This window comes from Triturus cristatus, chromosome 2_2 (assembly GCF_964204655.1).
Source record: "Triturus cristatus chromosome 2_2, aTriCri1.1, whole genome shotgun sequence".
Lineage (NCBI taxonomy): Eukaryota > Metazoa > Chordata > Amphibia > Caudata > Salamandridae > Triturus > Triturus cristatus.
This window is the reverse complement of record NC_140582.1, coordinates 1,221,708,370-1,221,728,163: the sequence shown is the minus strand read 5'-3', so window position 1 is coordinate 1,221,728,163 and position 19,794 is coordinate 1,221,708,370. Positions and strand designations below refer to the sequence as shown.

General features: G+C 46.0%; 1 protein-coding gene across 1 annotated transcript in view; it reads left to right on the top strand.

The window, feature by feature from the left end:
• The window catches only part of LOC146863440 (retinol dehydrogenase 12-like), a 142,231-nt gene extending 124,941 nt beyond the window's left edge, over window positions 1–17,290 (top strand). Inside the window, exon 6 of the mRNA XM_085642872.1 lies at window positions 10,773–17,290. Within this exon, the coding sequence (XP_085498998.1) occupies window positions 10,773–10,967 (195 nt within the window). The 3' untranslated portion in view covers window positions 10,968–17,290. The remainder of the gene's footprint in view (window positions 1–10,772) is intronic.
• The last annotated feature ends 2,504 nt before the right edge of the window (window positions 17,291–19,794 follow it).

Sequence of the window (19,794 nt, the reverse complement as noted above, 5' to 3'; positions counted from 1 at the left end):
CGGACTTTTCAAAAAAGGTAAAAAGAAAGTTTGTTTAAATACTTGCACAGAGGAGGCAGAGAATCAACAACGAAGGAGAACTTTGGGGATAAGTGAATGCAGGACGAAGCATAAAGGGCTGGGCTGGTGTGGGGGCAGCGGAGGCCCTTGAGGTGAGGAAGAGGAATGGCATGCAAAGGTGGGGGTCCAATGGAAGAGTACGGTGGGGATGAAGGAACAAGCACAAGAGAGGGGTATTTGATACGGGAAAGCGGCACATGAGGGAGAGAGTCATTGGGCGTGTTCCCTTAAGGAGTCTGGACAACCGACCCATCCCTTTCTGGCCTTCTACCAGTGGTAAGCAGGGACACTGTGCCTGTTCCCTTACGGAGTCTGGATACTTGACCCATCCCTGCGAGGCCTTCTATGGGTGGAAGCAAGGGACACACTTCTTAACACTGTGCCTTTTCCCTTAAGGAGTCTGGACACCCGACCCATCCCTCTCAGGCCTTCTACCAGTGGTAAGCAGGGACACGCATCTTAACACTGTGCCTGTTCCGTTACGGAGTCTGGATACTTGACCCATCCCTGCGAGGTCTTCTATGGGTGGAAGCAAGGGACACACTTCTTAACACTGTGCCTGTTCCCTTAAGGATTTCGGACACCCGACCCATCCCTCTCAGGCCTTCTACCAGTGGTAAGCAGGGACATGCCTCTTAACACTGGGCCTGTTGCCTTACGGAGTCTGGATACTTGACCCATCCCTGCGAGGCCTTCTATGGGTGGAAGCAAGGGACACACTTCTTAACACTGTGCCTGTTCCCTTACGGAGTCTGGACACTTGACCCATCCCTTTCAGGCCTTCTCCCAGTGGTAAGCAGGGACACGCCTCTTAACACTGTGCCTGTTCCCTTACGGAGTCTGGATACTTGATCCATCCCCGCAAGGCCTTCAACGGGTGGTAGGTAGGGACACGCTTCTTAACACTGTGCCTGTTCCCTTACGGAGTCTGGACACTTGACCCATCCTTGCGAGGCCTCCTATGGGTGGCAGCAAAGAACACACTTCTTAACACTGTACCTGTTCCCTTAAGGAATCTGGACACTTGACCCATCCCTGCGAGGCTTTCTACGGGTGGTAGACAGGGACACGCTTCTTAACACTTTGCCTGTTCCCTTAAGGAGTCTGGACACCCGACCCATCCCTTTGAGGCCTTCTACCAGCGGTAGGCAGGAGCACGCTTCTTAACACTGGGCCGGTTCCCTTCAGGAGCCTGAACACCTCACCCATCTCTGCGAGGCCTTCTACGGGTGGGAGGTGGGGTCAGGCCTCCTAACACTGTGCCTGTTTCCTTAAGGACTCTGGACACCTGATCCCTCTCTGAGAGGCCTTCTACAGCTGGTAGGTAGGGACACACCTCCTAACACTGTTCTTGAAACATTAAGGAGTTTGGGCACCTGACCCATCCCCGCAAGGCCTTTTAGGGGTGCCAGCCAGGGACACGTCTTCCAACACTATGCTTGAACCTTTAAGGAGTCTCTGCAAATGACTCACCCCTGTGAGGGTTTTTACTGGTGTCAAACAGAAACATGCTCCTTAACATTTTATGGAGTCTGGACACCTGACCCATCCCTATGAGTGCCAGCAAGGGACACGCTTCTTTACGCTGGGCCTGTTCCCTTAAGGAGTCTGGACACTTGACCCATCCCTGCGAGGCCTTCTATGGGTCCCAGCAAGGGACACGCTTCTTTACGCTGGGCCTGTTCCCTTAAGGAGTCTGGACACTTGACCCATCCCTGCGAGGCCTTCTATGGGTCCCAGCAAGGGACACGCTTCTTTACGCTGGGCCTGTTCCCTTAAGGAGTCTGGACACTTGACCCATTCCTGCGAGGCCTTCTATGGGTGGCAGCAAGGGACACACCTTCCAACACTGTTCTTGCACCTCAGGAAGTCTGGACACCTGATCTCTGCGAGGCCTTCTACAGGTGGTAGACAGGGACAGCCTTCTAACACTGTTCCTGTTCACTTCAGTATTCTGGACACCTAACACATCCCTGCGAGGCCTTCTACTGGTGGTAGGTATGGACACGCCACCTAACACTGTGCCTGTTTGTTTAAGGAATCTCAACACCTGACCCATCCCTGCGAGGCCTTCTACAGCTGGTAGGTAGAGACACGCCGCCTAACACTGTGCCTGTTTCCTTAAGGAGTCTGGACAAATTACCCATCACTGAGAGTCCTTCTGTAGCTGGTAGGTAGGGACAAGCCTCCTAACACTGTGCCTGTTTCCTTAAGGAGTCTGGACACATGACCTATCCCTGTGAGGCCTTTTATAGCTGATAGGTAGGGAAACGCCTCCTAATACTGTGCCTGTTTGTTTGAGGAGTACGAACACCTGACTCATCTCTGCGAGTCCTTCTACTGGTGGTAGACAGGGACACTGTGCCTGTTCCCTTAAAGAGTCTCAACACCTAACCTATCTATGCTAGGCCTTCTACAGCTGGTACGTAGGGACATGCCTCCTAACACTGTGCCTGTTTCCTTAATGAGTCTGGACACATGACCCATCCCTGCGAGGCATCTATAGCTGGTAGGTAGGGACACGCCTCCTAACACTGTGTCTGTTTCCTTAAGGAGTCTGGACACATGACCCATCCCTGTGAGGCATTTTATAGCTGGTAGGTAGGGACACGCCTCCTAACACTGTGCCTGTTTGTTTGAGGAGTCCGAACACCTGACCCATCTCTGCATGGCCTTCTACGGGTGGGATAGGCAGGGACACTGTGCCTGTTCCCCTAAGGAGTCTCGACACATGACCCATCCCTGCGAAGCCTTCTATAGCAGGTAGGTAGGGACACGCCTCCTAACACTGTTCTTGAACCTTTAAGGAGTCGGGGCACATGGCCCATCCAGCGAGGCCTTCTACGGGTGGCAGTAATGGTCACGCTCCTTAAAGCTGTGCCTGTTCCCTTAAGGAGTCTCGACACCTCATCCATCCCTGAGAGGCCTTCTAGGGGTGGCAGCCAGGGACACGCCTCCTAACAAGTTTACATTTTCCTTTGAACTTTGACCTGCAGTGCAGGTGTAACCTCACACTTGACGCCCTGGGCTCTGGGTTCTGCTGATGCGTCCATCACTGAGGACTTTGTGCGCCCGTGCCTTGGGATGAAGCCAATAACATGATCACCCCTCGCTGCACTTTACACTTTACTGTTGATGTGTACACGTCACGTCTGACGTGTTCACACAGCGCATGCAGCGCCAGTAACAATACTGTTTCTGCTCAAATAGTTCGATTACACGCGCGGATCCGTTGCAGATGTTCACCGAAGAGCACATACATTGCGCCAAAGCCCCTGCACCTTTGCACTCATGTTTCTACAAACCAACTGGTGCCAAATGTTATTATTCCACTGATCAGACAGTGGCACGCGCAGGGCAATCCACGTGATCTGTGCTGTCTCCATAATGTGGACTGACAGTGAGCTGGATTTTGTTTACTGCGAATGCATATAATGACTTTCTTCGATTATGCACGACTTGGCAAGAAAAACTCACTGAATTATCTCAACTAATTTCAGGATTGAACATTAGGGGCTGAGAATTTAACTGGAGATGAGGGGTAAACCCAGAGTGGATGATGGATGGATTTATGGATGCTGCAAGGAAAGCTGGTGGCTTTACCTCTGCTTATTGTAATAAACTCTGTCTACTTCACTTTCTTTTAGAGTGTCCATGGTTTCCAAAACATTGGGCAGACTTAAAAAAACATGAGCAGTGAAACATCAGCTGCCGGAACCCCACTCACTGTTCCCAACTGAGTGAACTCACTCCCCCCGAAAACCAGCTTCTGGATCCGTAGTGACTGTTCCCAACTGAGTGATTCACTCCCCCTAAAACCAGCTTCTAGATCCATAGTGACTGTTTCTAACTGAGTGAACTCACTCCCCCTGAACACCAGCTTCTGGATCCGTAGTGACTGCTCCCAACTGAGTGAACTCACTCCCTGAATACGAACTTCTGGATCCACAGTGACTGTTCCCATCTGAGCGAACTCACTCCCCTGAACACCAGTTTCTGGATCCACAGTGACTGTTTCTAACTGAGTGAATTCACTCCCACAAAAACCAGCTTCTGGATCCGTAGTGACTGTTCCCAACTGAGTGAACTCACTCCCCTGAAAACCAGCTTCTGGATCCACAGTGACTGTTCCAAACTGAGTGAATTCACTCCCTCAAAAACCAGCTTCTGGATCCACAGTGACTGTTTCCAACTGAGTGAATTCACTCCCTCACAAACCAGCTTCTGTACCCACAGTGACTGTTGCCAACTGAGTGAACTCACTCCCCCCGAAAACACCAGCTTCTGGATCCGTAGTGACTGTTCCCAACTGAGTGAACTCATTCCTAGGAACACTAACTTTTGGATTCACAGTAACGGTTCCCAATCAAGTGAACTCACTCCAAGAGCACCAACTTCTGTACCCACAGTGACTGTTGCCAACTGAGTGAACTCACTCCCCCAAACACCAGCTTCTGGATCCACAGTGACTGTTCCCAACTGAGTGAACTCACCTCCCTCCACCCCCACTGAAAACCAGCATCTAGATCCACAGTGATTGTTCCCAACTGAGTGAACTCACTCCCCCGAAAACCAGCTTCTAGATCCATAGTGACTGTTTCTAACTGAGTGAACTCACCTCCCCCCACACGCCTGAAAACCAGCATCTGGATCCACAGTGATTATTCTCAACTGAGTGAACTCACTCCCCCGAATACCAACTTCTGGATCCACAGTGATTGTTCCCAACTGAGTAAACTCACTCCCCCAAACACCAGCTTCTAGATCCACAGTGACTGTTCCCAACTGAGTGAACTCACTCCCTTGAACACCAGCTACTAGATCCACATTGACTGTTCCCAAATGAGTAAACTCATTCCCTCGAAAACCAGCTTCTAGAGCCACAGTGACTGTTCCCAACTGAGTGAACTCACTCCCCCAAACACCAGCTTCTGGATCCACAGTGACTGTTTCCAACTGAGTAAACTCACTCCCCCGAATACCAACTTCTGGATCCACAGTGACTGTTCCCAACTGAGTGAACTCACTCCCCCAAACACCAGCTTCTAGATCCACAGTGACTGTTCCCAACTGAGTGGACTCACTCCCTCGAACACCAGCTTCTAGATCCACAGTGACTGTTTCCAACTGCGTGAACTCACTCCCCCAAATACCAGCTTCTGGATCCACAGTGACTGTTTCCAACTGAGTGAACTCACTCCCCCGAATGCCACCTTCTGGATCCACAGTGACTGTTTCCAACTGAGTGAACTTACTCCAACAAACACCAGCTTCTAGATCCACAGTGACTGTTCCCAACTGAGTAAACTCATTCCCTCAAAAACCAGCTTGTAGATACACAGTGACTGTTTCCAACTGAGTGAACTCACTCCCCCGAATACCAACTTCTGGATCCACAGTGACTGTTTCCAACTGAGTGAACTTACTCCAACAAACACCAGCTTCTAGATCCACAGTGACTGTTCCCAACTGAGTAAACTCATTCCCTCGAAAACCAGCTTGTAGATACACAGTGACTGTTCCCAACTGAGTGAACTCACTCCCTCCCAAAAAACCAGCTTCTGGATTCACAGTGACTGTTCCCAGCTGAGTGAACTAATTCCCAGGAACACTAACTTCTGGATTGACAGTGACTGTTCCCAATTAAGTGAACTCATTTCAAGAGCACCAACTTCTGTACCCACAGTGACTGTTCCCAACTGAGTGAACTCACTCCCCCAAACACCAGCTTCTAGATCCACAGTGACTGCTCTCAACTGAGTGATCTCACTCTCTGAACACCAACTTCTGGAACCACAGTGACTGTTCCCAACTGAGTGAACTCACCTCACCCCACCCCCACTGAAAACCAGCATCTGGATCCACAGTGATTGTTCCCAACTGAGTGAACTCACTCCCTCGAAAACCAGCTTCTGGATCCACAGTGACTGTTTCCAACTGAGTGAACTCACTCTCCCGAATACCAACTTCTGGATCCACAGTGACTGTTCCCAACTGAGTGAACTCACCTCCGCCCACTCCCACTGAAAACCAGCGTCTGGATCCACAGTGACTGTTCCTAATTGATTGACCTAACTTGCTGTACACCATCTTCTAGATCCACAGTGATTGTTTCCAACTGAGTGAACTCACTCCCCAACACCAAATTCTGAATCCACCATGATTGTTCCTAACTATGGGGCAAATTTACAAGCCCTGTGCACTACCGGAACATCATTTTTTTCTGACGTTCCGGTGGCGCACAGGGCGTAGCCATATCTATAAGGCTACATAAAGCCACTTTGCATGGCTTTTCATGGCCTTGTAGATATGGAGTGAGGCAAGGCAGTTCCAGTCGCTGCCTTGCCTTACTCTGCGTGAAATAGGCGTCCCATGGGTGTTCCCACTCAACACCCATGGAATTTAACACATACCCAGATTTACAACATCTTGTAAACCTGGGGCAGCGCCAAAACCTAGAGCAGGCGTAACAAGGAGAAATAAATTAGATTTCTCCTCTTTTCTTCCTCTTTCTACATACGCTGTATTCTGAAGAACACATAAAATGAGGAAAACTACTCTCGGGATTGTTTTTGATGCCTCTTTCTGGACAAAAACAATTGTGCCAACCCCACAGACACCCTTGCACCATGGTGCAAGGGTGCCTGCATTGGCGCATGGCTGCTTATTGTGCACTGGTGCTGGCTGAAAGGACAGGAATGCAACGTATCTTGTAAATGCAGTGCATTCCTGTCCTTTTGAATTGGAGTAGGGCAGCACAGCAAGAAGCCTTGTGGCGCTGCCCTATGCCAGTTCTTTGTAAGTATGCCCCTAAGTGTACTCATTTCCACCAACTTCTGGATCCACAGTGACTGTTCCAACTGAATGAACTCACTCCCCTCACACCACCTTCTAGATCCACAGTGACTGTTTCCAACTGAGTAAACTTACTCCCCTCTAAACCTACTTCTGGATCCACAGTGACTGTTCCCAACTGAGTGAACTCACTCATCCGAACACCAACTTCTGGATCCACAGTGATTAATTTCCAACTGAGTGAACTCACTCCCCGGACACCAAATTCTGGAGCCACAGTGACTGTTCTGAGCTAAGAGAACTCACTCCCCCAAACACCAACTTCTCAATCTACAGTGACTTTTCCCAACTGAGAGAACTCACTCACCTGAAGATCTTATAGAGTCTCAGTGAAAGGGGCCTCATGACGCCCCTCTCCATAATTAATATATTGGACCCATGGGATAGGGTCCCCAGGGTCTCAGAGAAGCTTGAGGAAGGAGGACGCATGGCTTCCTCTCACCCCGTAGAAAAAGATATTAATAAGCACTAGCCCAACCTGATCTACATATTTTTGAAAAGGCTCCTCTGAACCACTAAAAAAAAGAAATTCCGTATTTGGCCTCATAGGTCTGGGGATGGGCAGGGTATCACTACCGTGACCTCTATATTTTTTATTGTTTTGCAGGACAGAGGACTGAGTCCTCAAGTCCTAAAACTGCTGCCCCCACCTCTTTCCTGATATGGTAGCAGCCAACAGATCTTATCTTTAGATCTGTAGGATCTGCAGAGGATCTGCATCCCTATATATGCACAAAAATATATCCTTCATTTCTCAAAGACCACTGAATGGATTTACACCGTACCACAAAAAAGCACACGTTCTGGACCAAGATCTAGCTTTCTGCCAAATTTGGTTTAAGTCCATTCAGCATTTTTGGGAGTATTACTGTTCAATTTTCCCATGAAACATTGCATGGGGAAAAGATGTTTTGGGTCCCCACCTTTTACTTAATCCCCGCTTGACGGATCACGCCGAAGCAGAATCAATTTCCTATGGAAACATGGTCCCAACTATAACTACCTAGTGGCGACTCCCAGTGGTTGAGATATATATATATATATTCACTGAAAAAAGCAAAGCATATAGGGACGTTATAGATAGGTTCAGATTTTACACACACAAAACCATAGAAATTCAGCAGTCACAGTTATTGTAATCTCAAGTAACTATGGCTTGTGCCCAGGAGTAACTATAACTCGCGCCCCCCATGCACAGTTTTCTCATCAATAATTTCACTGCAAATGTTGCAGTGATATTCTCAATGATGTTACAGAAGATCATGAGTGTATATATATATATATATATATAATTTTTATTAATATCTTCCTACATGTTGCCATACTCAAATCCCAAAATGGAGTGTTTGTTGGTTATCCTGTTCACCAATTGTAACAAGGACCATTGTACAAAAAAATTACAAATGACATACGGGGATATCAAGTAAACATATCCTGGATTGCTCATTGTTCAGTTAATAAAGAGAAATGACAGGGCAGTAAGCAGGTTAAGAGTTACAAAAACATGCAGCTTCTCTTCTGAATTAAGACCTCTTGGTGAGTTTGTCTGCAATGTAACTATAATTTTACTTTCCATTAGGGTCAGAGTGGCCTAAGGGGCAATCAGGTAGTGCCCGATTGGCTAGACTAACAGGTCAGTGTGTGTGCTGAATTATGGCTGTTTGTGAGCCTGTTTCATGGTTTTCTGGGCAGGTTTTCCCCAACATTACCTGCAGCAAGCTCAAATCCATGCAATACCTTGCAAAACACTTACACAGCGTGTCTTTACGAGTTCAAAACTGCCCCAGTTTGCAAATATGGGCTTTCTAATTCACCAATGGGAGGCCACTTTTGTTTTGGTGCCCAGGCCTATTTTCTCTGCAAACTATTTCATGCTTTCCATGTGTCACTTAAACTGTTTTCTATCACCACCACAGTCACAGTTTAATTCTCTATATAGCCCGACTGCCTTAATCGCAATAGGGTTGCCTGCATATTTTTCAGCAAAATGAAGGGAAAATAAATAAATTGCATCCACATTTTTGATTCTGTGAAGATATTCTAACTTCACTGTTCTAATTGTATTGCCTGTGTACAAGAAATTACAAAGACAAAATAAGTGCATATTCTTCAAAGCCTGATTGACAATTTATCCATGAATCGGATCTCACACTTAGTTCCTCGGTAGAAGTTCTCAATGCTTGTACACTTGTTCATAAATAATTCATGCATTTCACATTTACTTCCTATGAAAAAAGGCACACAGAAGAAACATCTAACCAGCATTTTTGTTTCTAATTCACAAATTTACTTCTTACGATGATGTCTCTAATGGAATCAGCCATCCACGATCCTAGGGAAATGAGAAATTCAGGGGCATATTTACAAGGAAATGGCTGAGCATAGAGCTGTGGTAAAATTTGCAGCGCCGTGCTCTGCCAATACCAAAATGCAGGTATACGCCGTATTTACAACTATGTTTTCCCCAGCGCTGGTCCTAAAGATAGGGTGCCTGCGCTGCAGGGAATTATTGTTTATGTTCATTCCCTGCAACAAAGGCACCCTTTCACTATGGCAAAGGGTGTCAATAATGGCGATTTGTTACTTCTATGTGTGCTGTAGATTGCAGCACACATACAAGTAGCAAATAGTCATTATTTAATAATTTTTTATGTGCAGGAAGGGAGACCTTCCTGCACATAAACAATCATTGATGGTGTTTTACTCCTTCGATGTCTGGTGCAGTTTGCAGCACACATAGAAAAAGCAAAAACAAGGAGAAATAAAAGTGTTTCTTCTCGTTGCGCCATTCTAACGCCTGCTCTTGCATGGCGTTCATCTTCACGCTGCCACAGATTTACACATCTTTGAAATTTTGGGCAGCATCAAAAAGCAATGGGTGTAACTGCCCACAGCAACAGCAACACCCATTACACAACCCTTTCACACAAAAAAACACTTTGTATCTAAGGAGCAGGGCATTATGCCCCTTAGTCTTCTAAATCAGGGTGTGCATAACTAATCCTCCAATGCCTGTATTGTGCATCACGTATTTTGTGATGAACCTATATTTGCATTTCATTGTAATATGTCTGTTCTTTGGGACTTGTGAAGTGCTGCTTATCTCACCCAGGACCCAAGAATTTTCTAAGCTTCTCAATTTACAAGAATACCCTCTAGAGATGAACCTTTGCTTCCAGATGAAAGTATTGATGATTCAGAGCAGTTATACCTCACTTCCCATGGGATATACTAGCTATCAGACTGGGTGGATGAGAAATCTGTGCATGTCAAGCAGAGTTAGTAAATGTCACTTGTGAAATAGCGCAGTGTGTAAGGGATCGTCTTCTACAAGCACTAATTTGAAACTTACAAATTTGAAATTTGAAACTTACAAATTTGAAATTTGAAACTTACAAATTTTACATTTCCAAACTTTGGAAATGATACGAATAAGTAAATCATATCATTATTATTGAGGACACTCATGAGCTCTTACAGATCACAAGTGCATCCTTCAGAAATGAGGATGTCATCGTCAGAACTGACCCAGCGTATGATGTTTTCTTTTAATAGCGGCGGTGTCCGCCACATTCTTCTCGAGAGCCCTCATTAAATTATTTGATTTTCTCTGTATAATTTTTATGTAGTGAAAATTGCTGACAGATATAATGTCAGCACGATTTTGGTGTGTACAGCACCAAATGTCATCCTTGGTATCAATGTGACCTTCTTTTAACTCTAACCATAAAATCCTATTCTTATACTTTGTTAGAATTTGATGTTGTTATAAAGTAAACTAAAATGGAAACATTAAAAAAGAACAATAAATGAATCAATGTAACAGTAGTAACTGGGAAATGCCTCGTGTCTTGCAGTCGTCTGAGGAAGGAGCATCGAGCACCCTCTACTGCGCGGTCGCCGAGGACGTGTCCGGGATCTCCGGGAAGTACTTCGACAGCGATTGCTCGCTCGTCCTGCCGAGCGAAGAGGCGAGAGACATGGCCCTGGCCAATAAACTCTGGGACGCCTGTGAGCGGGCGACTGGCCTCAGTGACACCAAAGACCAATAAGTGATGGAATAGTAGCAAGTGTGCCCAGGACATGCCCCCATCTGCCAGGGCTAATTGTGAAGGTCTGTGTGTCATTGTCTGTGAGTGCTGGGTGCCTGCCTGTGAGCAGCAATTTGTTGTGTTTCACCATAGGTGTTGGACTGGTTGTGTTTATTGGTGTATCTTTATCTCTGAGCGTGATTAGTGAGTTTGGGGTGTTGCCACTTTCTGAAAGTGGTTGTAAGTGTGCATTCATCAGTGACTGTCCAAAAGGGTTAGAAGATGGAGTTTGCCGGTAACAAAGTCTGCTGGGGATTTCCATTGTAAATGTTTGGCCAGGGTGCATTTATGTCAGTGCTTGATTTGTAAACAAAATAAGTGCCAGGGCCCTCATCAGGGGGCCACTGCAGCTGGCACCACACATTGCCCGTCCCAGCACTGCCAAAGGCAGTAGAAACACAGCTAATAACAATCACACCTCTACAAGTGTGACTATTCCAGGCCACCACATCTATAAGAATGGCTTGGGCGGAAGTCAATATTCGTTTTTAATTTATATTTAATTAATAAACAACTGTTGTTGTGGTCATCTTTAAATCAGACAGACAGCGCCACCATGTGACAGACTGTTACAAGCCCTGGTGTTGACAATTAAGTGCTGGTGCCGAGCACTGGAAATCACCAGCACAAATTAAGCACTGATTTAAGTGTGACTTTCAATGAAAATAGCTTCCTCTTGAGATGTTTGCACAGTTGCATGTGATTGTCTAAAAATGGGTTTCCGTTGTTTCTACCCTGGGCCATGGCAGGAATATTATTTCAGAGTCCAAGCAATGCCGGACGTCATTGCAGACATACCTCATCAGCGACCTTCTGATCCAAGTCAACGCTTCAGTTCCCGGACTTCCCTTAGCTCAGACTGAAGATCTCAAAGTGAGCATGCACTTTTTCAGAAGGAGTTCTACTGCACCTTTCACTGCAACACCTTACCTCAATCAATCAATCGGGGATTATAAAGTGCAGCAAATCACCTGTTAGGATCTCAAGGTGCTGGAGTTGCTATCTGCTTCACTGAGGAAGCAGGGAAAAATGAGGCAAATGCACTTAGAACAAGCATTGGTAAATGCATTAGGTTTCGACTATTTTATTAATACCTCACTGTTTTTTGTTGTAAGTTGTTGCTTGGTGAGCAGTTGTGCGCTTAATGGTGTTCAAAGCTATCCCTGTCTGAATGTATCACATGACATCCAGTTAGTTAATAGCTGCGTCTACTGAAAGTAAAGAATGTGCTGACAATAGCGTTTGATGTCAATCAGCAGATGAAGTGAGGAGACCCTGATAAGATCCCACCTGTATTTCTTAAATAAAATAACCATTTGCACTAACGCTAAGAAACAGAGACTAAGCTCAGTGGTAATAAAAGTAAATCTCCCGAGCTAAGTACATGAAAACAAGGTCTCGCAAGGCGGTGCGGCGTCTTAAGCATAGAAAAGGGACGCTGTCAAACCCTCGCGCATGTGATAAAAAGTGGACTAAAGGAAAAGACTGTGTTGAGAAACTACCTCAAAATCCGGCCATCTTGGACTGTGCTTGAGTTGTAAAATGTGTCAAAGGAGTGGTAACGAGCCATACTGGCTAAAGTACGAGTAGAAATTAGGACTAGGCATGCAATGAAGGAAGCCAAGGTAAAAATAATAATTATATGAAAGCGGTGTTCAAAAATACAGCTTCTACCCAAATGAGGGAACGGTAGTAAGAAAATTAAAGAACTGAGCTTGATGGGTGATACAGAGTGGCTTCCCCTGTCAAAATCGTCATAGAACTGGCTGGACGGAGTCCCACGTAAAAATCATTGTTGCTAAATATAACAAATGCATGGGATTACTTGACCCAATATAATGTTGAATAAACATGATGTCTCAAGTTCTCCAGTTGCCCTTGCTTCACCCTCAAGTATGTAAATGACATTGGAGTATTTTAAGCCTTCATTGCGAGTCTAGGTGCTTTAAGGATTCTGCGCCAGCGCCCTGACCAGAAATATGTATGTGCTGAAGTTAAGTCCATTCTGCAGTCAGATCATTGCAGGCTTGTACTCGGCGCTCATGGCAAAGAACCATGTCCAGCTCTGGTCAGTGGTGAGGTGTGTAAATCTCCGGCTTCCCAACCCGGCACAGGATACCGTGCATCCGTTCAAGGAAGGCTAACAGCTGACCCTGGAGCATACAAAGCACTTTAAGCCCTATCGATGCCTAGCTGCCTCCTCGCCTCAGCCAGGGCTGTCATCAGAGTGGCTTGGGGATCTGAGAGCACGGGCTGCTTTCAGAAAAAACTAGGCTGCAAACTGATTTTAGGAAGGACTGGCTGCATCTACGGGGCTAAGGCTGGGGAGGATTTATCACATGCGGCACTAGAGAAGCCGATTCAAAATGCGTGCCGACAAGTCGTGAGAAAGTACAAAACAGAAGGAGGCTCAAAAGAAAAAAGTCCCATTCACCACAGCAGATGTGAATGAGTACTTGGGCCACGGGAAACTGATAAGGAAAATACAGAAGGGAGAAAAGGCTACAACCAATAAAACGGAAGAAAAGTAAAGTGGCAAGCAAACCGACCAATAAAAAGAGAAGGTGGGATTTAATCCCTTTTAAGATATATTGAATACAATAGATTTCACAAGCACAGTGGAAGCGCTCCTCAAACAAAAACGAACAAACAGGAGGAAAGGAAGGAGAAAGCAGTGAATAACAAGACAAAAGCCAGAGAAAGCACTCAGAAAAACAGGGGGAGAGATAGAAGAAAGCAGGAAGCAGTAAAAAAACTAGGCAGAAGCAGGAGAAAGCACTCAAGAAAATGGGTGAAAGGATGGAGTAAGCAGTAATAGATGAGGCAAAAGCAGGAGAAAGTGCTCAGAAAAACAGGAAGGATGAAAGGAAAACGCAGGACAAAATTAGGCAGGAGAAAGCACTCAGCAAAATTGAGGAGATGACGAAGAAAGCATTAAAAAATGAGGCAAAAGCAGGAGACAGCACTTGGAAAAATGGGTGAAAGGAAGCCGAAAGCAGTGAAAAGCTAGGGGTGAAAGTACTCCGAAAAACTGAGAAAGGGGGGTGAAAAGAGTGAAAAATGAGGCAAAAGCAGGAGACAGCACACAGAAAAATGGGGAAAAGAAGGAGAAAGCCGTGAAAGACGAGGCAAAAGCACTCAGAAAAACAGGGGCAAGGAAGGAGAAAGCAGTAAAAATGAGGGAAAACAGGAGGAAGCACTCAGAAAAACAGGAGGAAGGTTGGAGAAGCAGTAAAATATTAGGTAAAAGGAGGAGAAAGCACGCAGAAAAAAGAGGGAAAGGAAGAAGAAAGCAGTAAAAAAAAATGAGACAAAAGCAGGAGGAAGCTCTCAAAAAATGGGGATGAAGCAGAGTGGTCCAGCATTACAGGAGAGCTGGCCCTGGAGCCTTATCCCTCTGAGGCATCCGACTTCACGTCGGCAAAGTGTGACTCAAAATCAGAAACACAAATCCACAATGAATGGGGAAATTATCTGAATTACGAGCCACAAAGCTTAAGCAATTGGAGCAATCGTTGAGTTCTGTGCCCGATCTGCAGGTCACGCTTTTAAATTTAGGCAAGGTCGACTCAGCTTTTCATCCTTCCTTGGCTGCTAAAAGGAGTACTAATTTCGAAAGGGTATTAATAATTGCATATAAAAACATGTTCTATGTCAATCAAATTGGATAAATGTGCCCTGTTGCTATTGAATTGTTAACAGCAAGTCTTGTGCCAAAGACATCTTCACTTGTGGTGTTTTAAGGTGTATGTTGGTGTTTTTGGGGGTTGTTGTGCGGTGCTTAAACCAGAAGGTGCTGATGTATCACTAACGGGCTGGGGTGTTCAGGTCAGCTCTGGAAGGGAACTTCAAGGGGGGTAAGGACACACTCCCTCACATCCCAGCGCCATTACCCCTTTGCATCCTGGTTAGTTTAGTGCAGGATTGCTCGCTTGCCTCAGAGTTCATCTTCATTTTTACCAAAGCTGGTGCAGTCGTTGCTTTGTCTCTAGACAGATGTGTTTCTGGATTATTCCGTCATCAGTAAATGACTATTCTGGAGGTTCTGGACATGCTGCCGCAGATGTCCTCGGGTCAATACCACTCTGGGCACACAGGAGCTCCAAAGCTCGCCAGCTTGTAGGCTCACTGGATCCTTTTTAGATAGTATGGGGGTTTGGAGCACACTGCCTCACATCCCAGCACCTGGAAGAGACCTGCATCTGCATTTATTTAACAAATCTACTGTTTTTTCCTTGTTAATGCAGCTGAAAGGTTTCTGAAGTGTTATTAGTTAAGTGGTGAGCTGTGGGTGGTGGTTGCAGATGCCTTGGACAAGCCAATGTCCTTCAGAGAAGCCTGGAGGTTGATGACAGCATCTTTCCAGAAAACATACTGTGTTTTAGCCACTGGGCCCACAGGATACCCTTTGATGTGCAAAGGCCATAACTTCTGTTAGTCCCTTCTCTCTGGGTCGGCGGTGTGTGTGGTAGTAGCTCACTTCTGGTGGTGACAACACAGGTGGACTTTCACAGCGCCCTCTCCTGGTGTGAGGCTGCCCTGCCCAGGTGATTACCGAGGAGTAAAGGTGCCGATGAGAAGAGAGGGCCTGAGTCCCGTTTAATAACAGAGCTAGGACAGTCCATAAACACCCTCCAGCCTCGCTTTGGGTTGGTAAGTCTATGAAGGGTCAGAGGCACTGGAGTACGGCTGGGCGCCATGACGCCTCTCTCACAATGCACTCTGCCTCAGTTTGAAAAATCCCTCAAGGATTCGAAAGTCATTTATCAGCTATAAAAGCAATAATGTTCAACAACAAAGTGAACAAAGCTTGTAGGATGAGAGACAGCAGACATGTTGAAGTCTTGTCTTCAGGGGAGGCAGGGCACCCAGCATCTCTCCAGAATGCACTGTGTGAGCATTGTCGAACTGGGTAACAACCACATCTGTTATTACAGGGTTTAGAAATGGCAGTCCTATGCTAGGAGCTGCTACATAGAAGGTCCCTGGTATTCCAATATAGCTCATGTTCTGTAAGTCCGAGAGAAGATTTCCCCAGCATTAACTATGCTGTAAGGAATTACAGCTCCCACTGCAAGCAGGGACTGACCAATGACAGCAGAGAGGGCATTTCACAAATGCCATAAGCAGAAGGGTTATAATGCCATCAGAGCAGGTCAACTGCAGAGGGTGGAATGTTCTAAATTAAACATGAAGAAGCAGAAAGGGAAACAGTGGAATTATGGGGCAAAGGGCATAGGCCAGTAATAACTGGCCCACTGTTTTCCGCGAGCTTCAGCAGAACTTTCAGTGTTCCAGCTAAGTTAGTTACTACCCATTTCTGTGGTATTCATTGTTTCAACCATTGAGAGTTTGACTAAGCTTTGCAGAAATTCAAATGCATGACCTACAGATCACATGGAATGCTTTGCTTTAGGTTCATAACCCACTGAGCTATCCTTGCGGAATCTTCAAAGCTGTGATCTGGGATTACGCACAGTGTTCTGCAGCATAAACATTAGCCGTGCCATCTATTTAGTACTGTAAGCTGGTTTCTACTGGATAGCGGTGGGTACCTTAACTCGCTAGCCTATTGTACTAGCTGTTGCATTTCCACAAAAGATATAGCTGTTAAGACAGCTCAGTGGGTTAATGTTCCTACTGTTCTCCTTGTATCTGGAAGTTCCAAGAATCAAAACTGCCCAATCTCGCACCTTTGGATCGCAGAACTCGATCACTCCATATACATTCAGATAACAGTTCAACATGCATCTTTTCTGCCACTTTGGGACATAAGTAGTAATTTTCTTTGTTGAACATTGACTAAGAGCCTCAATTCAAGTGCCACGGGATATAATGCACTTGTAATAAGGCGGGCAGGATGGCCATCAAGGCTGCACCAGAACACCCTGTCTGCCAAATTCCAAACCAGGCTCTAAGTCCTCTCTGTCCTGATGATGTTGTCAACATTTCTCGTGTCCTCTTTACTAATGTGCTATTGTATGTGACTAGTGTGAAGCGCGCTCATACTCACGTGGTGCTATACAGAACTGGGGGAAAAAAGAAACAGATAAAAATATGGTTGAAATGTTTACTCAAGGCCATGTACAAATCTCGTGGACAACACAGTTTTCTGAAGTTCATAAAATAAGTAACTTTACTGGGGTGTTATTAACACCTGTGTTTGCAGCAAGACTGTGATAGCAATCATTTTGTAAATAAACAAGTACAAATCAGTTACATATGTGTCTGTTGTGTGCAAAAAATGGTGCTAGAAATGTAAATAAATAAGTACAAATCTGTTACATATGTGTGTGTTGTGTGCAAAAATGGCTCTGGCAAGGTGTGTGCCAATTAAGAGGCGCTTCAATTCCACATTTTGCTTTAAGTAAGAGTGCTGATCCTACAGCCTCCCCTCTGCCCGGGGACTACCTTGGTTCATGTGAAAGGAATGGGGCTGTGACTCAGGATTCAGCATTGTAACTCCCAACCCAAGTGGAAGGATTTTAAGAGAACTAGGAAAATATGGCTGCTGTGTTGAAATACTTTGGATAGCTTTGTCAGCTAGCCGTAAGATGAGATGAGCTTTAGTCTTTCTTCTGTGTCTGTTGTTCCTCCACATCTCCATCATCATTTGTTATTAGCCAAGAGTGGTGCTGAGGAGTTTATATTACAATTTTTAATTGGTGACTGGACTGTTTATAACTGGCATCTGAGCTGCACTGCTAACTGAATGCCCCGGTCCCGTGCCAGTTACACTTTCATCTGCCTCCACGTGAGTTGCTGGTGACAGTGGTGTCCACAGTGGCATTTGAGCTCTAGACCCTTTCCTGAGGCTTTTCACTTGTTTTCTTTTTTTTCTGTACAGACATCTGTCCTGTTATGCTCCGCATTTCATCTGCATCATTCACAGGGCAGACATTCAAAGATGTCTACCATGTTTTAATGTGTTAGAGATTTGGCTGCAAGATCTAAGACCTGCTTTAGTCCTTCTTCTCCCCTGCACCTTAATATGGTCAGTGTAAAGGTGGCCGCCGCAGCAGGTAGTGCCGACCGAAGGAGGAGCCGCACAGCACTAGACCCTCCATGTTGCTCCGCCATGCTACCTAAAATACCTACACCCAAGAGAAGATCAGCATGGGAAGCACACTGGAGGCCTCCACAAGGGCCACACCCCCCTCCTAATACCCTACCAACAGCAGCTCCAGGAACCCCCAATGTACAATCATCATGGCCCAACAAGCCGCCGAGAGCCCCATCCCTTTGAATCGACTTCTGCATAAGAAGAAGACGGGCGCTGCAGGCATCCTCATTTTCTGAAATCTGAATCACTGTTTTGCAAAATGAGAGGACTGTGGGTTTCTGAGTATGCAGACAATTGGACATTCACGAGTGGTAGAAATGGGGTCTCTAGTTGGCAGTGGTTGTACCCTGTCCAAGTAGAGACCCTCACTCTAGTCAGGGCAAGGGGATTACACAGCTACAATAACCCCTGCTCACCCCCCTTGGTAGCTTGGCATGAGCAATCAGGCTTATCTCAGAGGCAATGTGTAAAGCATTTGTACACACACAGTAACACAGGGTAAAAACTACAAAAAGACACCACACTACTTTAGAAAAATAGCCAATATGTATTTGAATAAAACAAGACCAAAACAACAAACAACCAACATACATAAGTAAAGATATCACTTTTTAAAGGTTAAATAAGTTCAGTCAATAGAAATGTATGGATGCGTTCTTTGAGCACAAAGTACCTTGGATGCGTCAAAAATCAAAGAAGGCGTAAGGTGTAGCGGAGGTGAGGCACAGGAAAAGCAAAGCATTGCATCAGTACCTTACTCTCAGGGGAGGTGATGCGTTGTTCTTTTTTGCCAGGGAACGTGATGCGCCGCTTACTTACAGACAAGCAGCAGAGGTGATGCATTGGCTCCTTACTGGAAGGGGAGGTGATGCGTTGGTTTCCGGACACGCAGCCTCTGTTCCTTACTGCGGTGTCAATGAAGTATCGGCACCCAGAGATGATGCAGCGAAATTCCCGAAGCACTGCATCGATTTCACAGCAGCATAGCAGGTGTTGCGTCGATTCCACAGCGATGAAGCAGGTGCTGTGTCAGAGTTGGAGCAGTGTGTTATGGACTTCGGTGATGCAGTGCTCAAATCTCACGCTGCGGCAGTTCCTCTGACGCACTGCGATGGAAAACTGGGGCCTTCATTGTAAGTCAAGCGGGGACCATGCTCTGCTGGTGGCAGTAGCAATGCGTTGAAGTTTGTAGTGATGTGCCAATAAAAACAGATGCTGGGAGTCGATGTATGGATTTTCCCCTTCAGTTCACCAGCTTCCACTTCCAAGGGCCCAGGAACTAGATTTGGCACCACTTGGCAAGTCAGGCCTCTCAGCAAAATATCCCAGGCACTGAAAGGGGAAGTCTTTGATGGCCCTGAGACTTCTTAACAGGAGTCAAACACACACAAGCACTTGGAGAACTTTGGGAGCAGGATACAAAAAGCAAAGTCCAGTCCTTTCACTCCCAGGGCAGAAGCAGCAAGCAGCAGACCAGGCACTGGAAGTTGAAGTCTTTGATGGCCCTGAGACTTCTTAACATGAGTCAAACATGTACAAGCACTTGGAGAACCTTGGGAGCAGAATATAAAAAGTAAAGTCCAGTACTTTCACTCCCAAGGCAGAAGCAGCAAGCAGCAGGCCAGCACAACAATTCAACAGGCAGAGTGTCAGTCCCTGCTATAGCATCCAGCTCTTCTGCCCGGCAGAATGTCCTTGATCCAGAAGTAGTGTGATTTGGAAGTG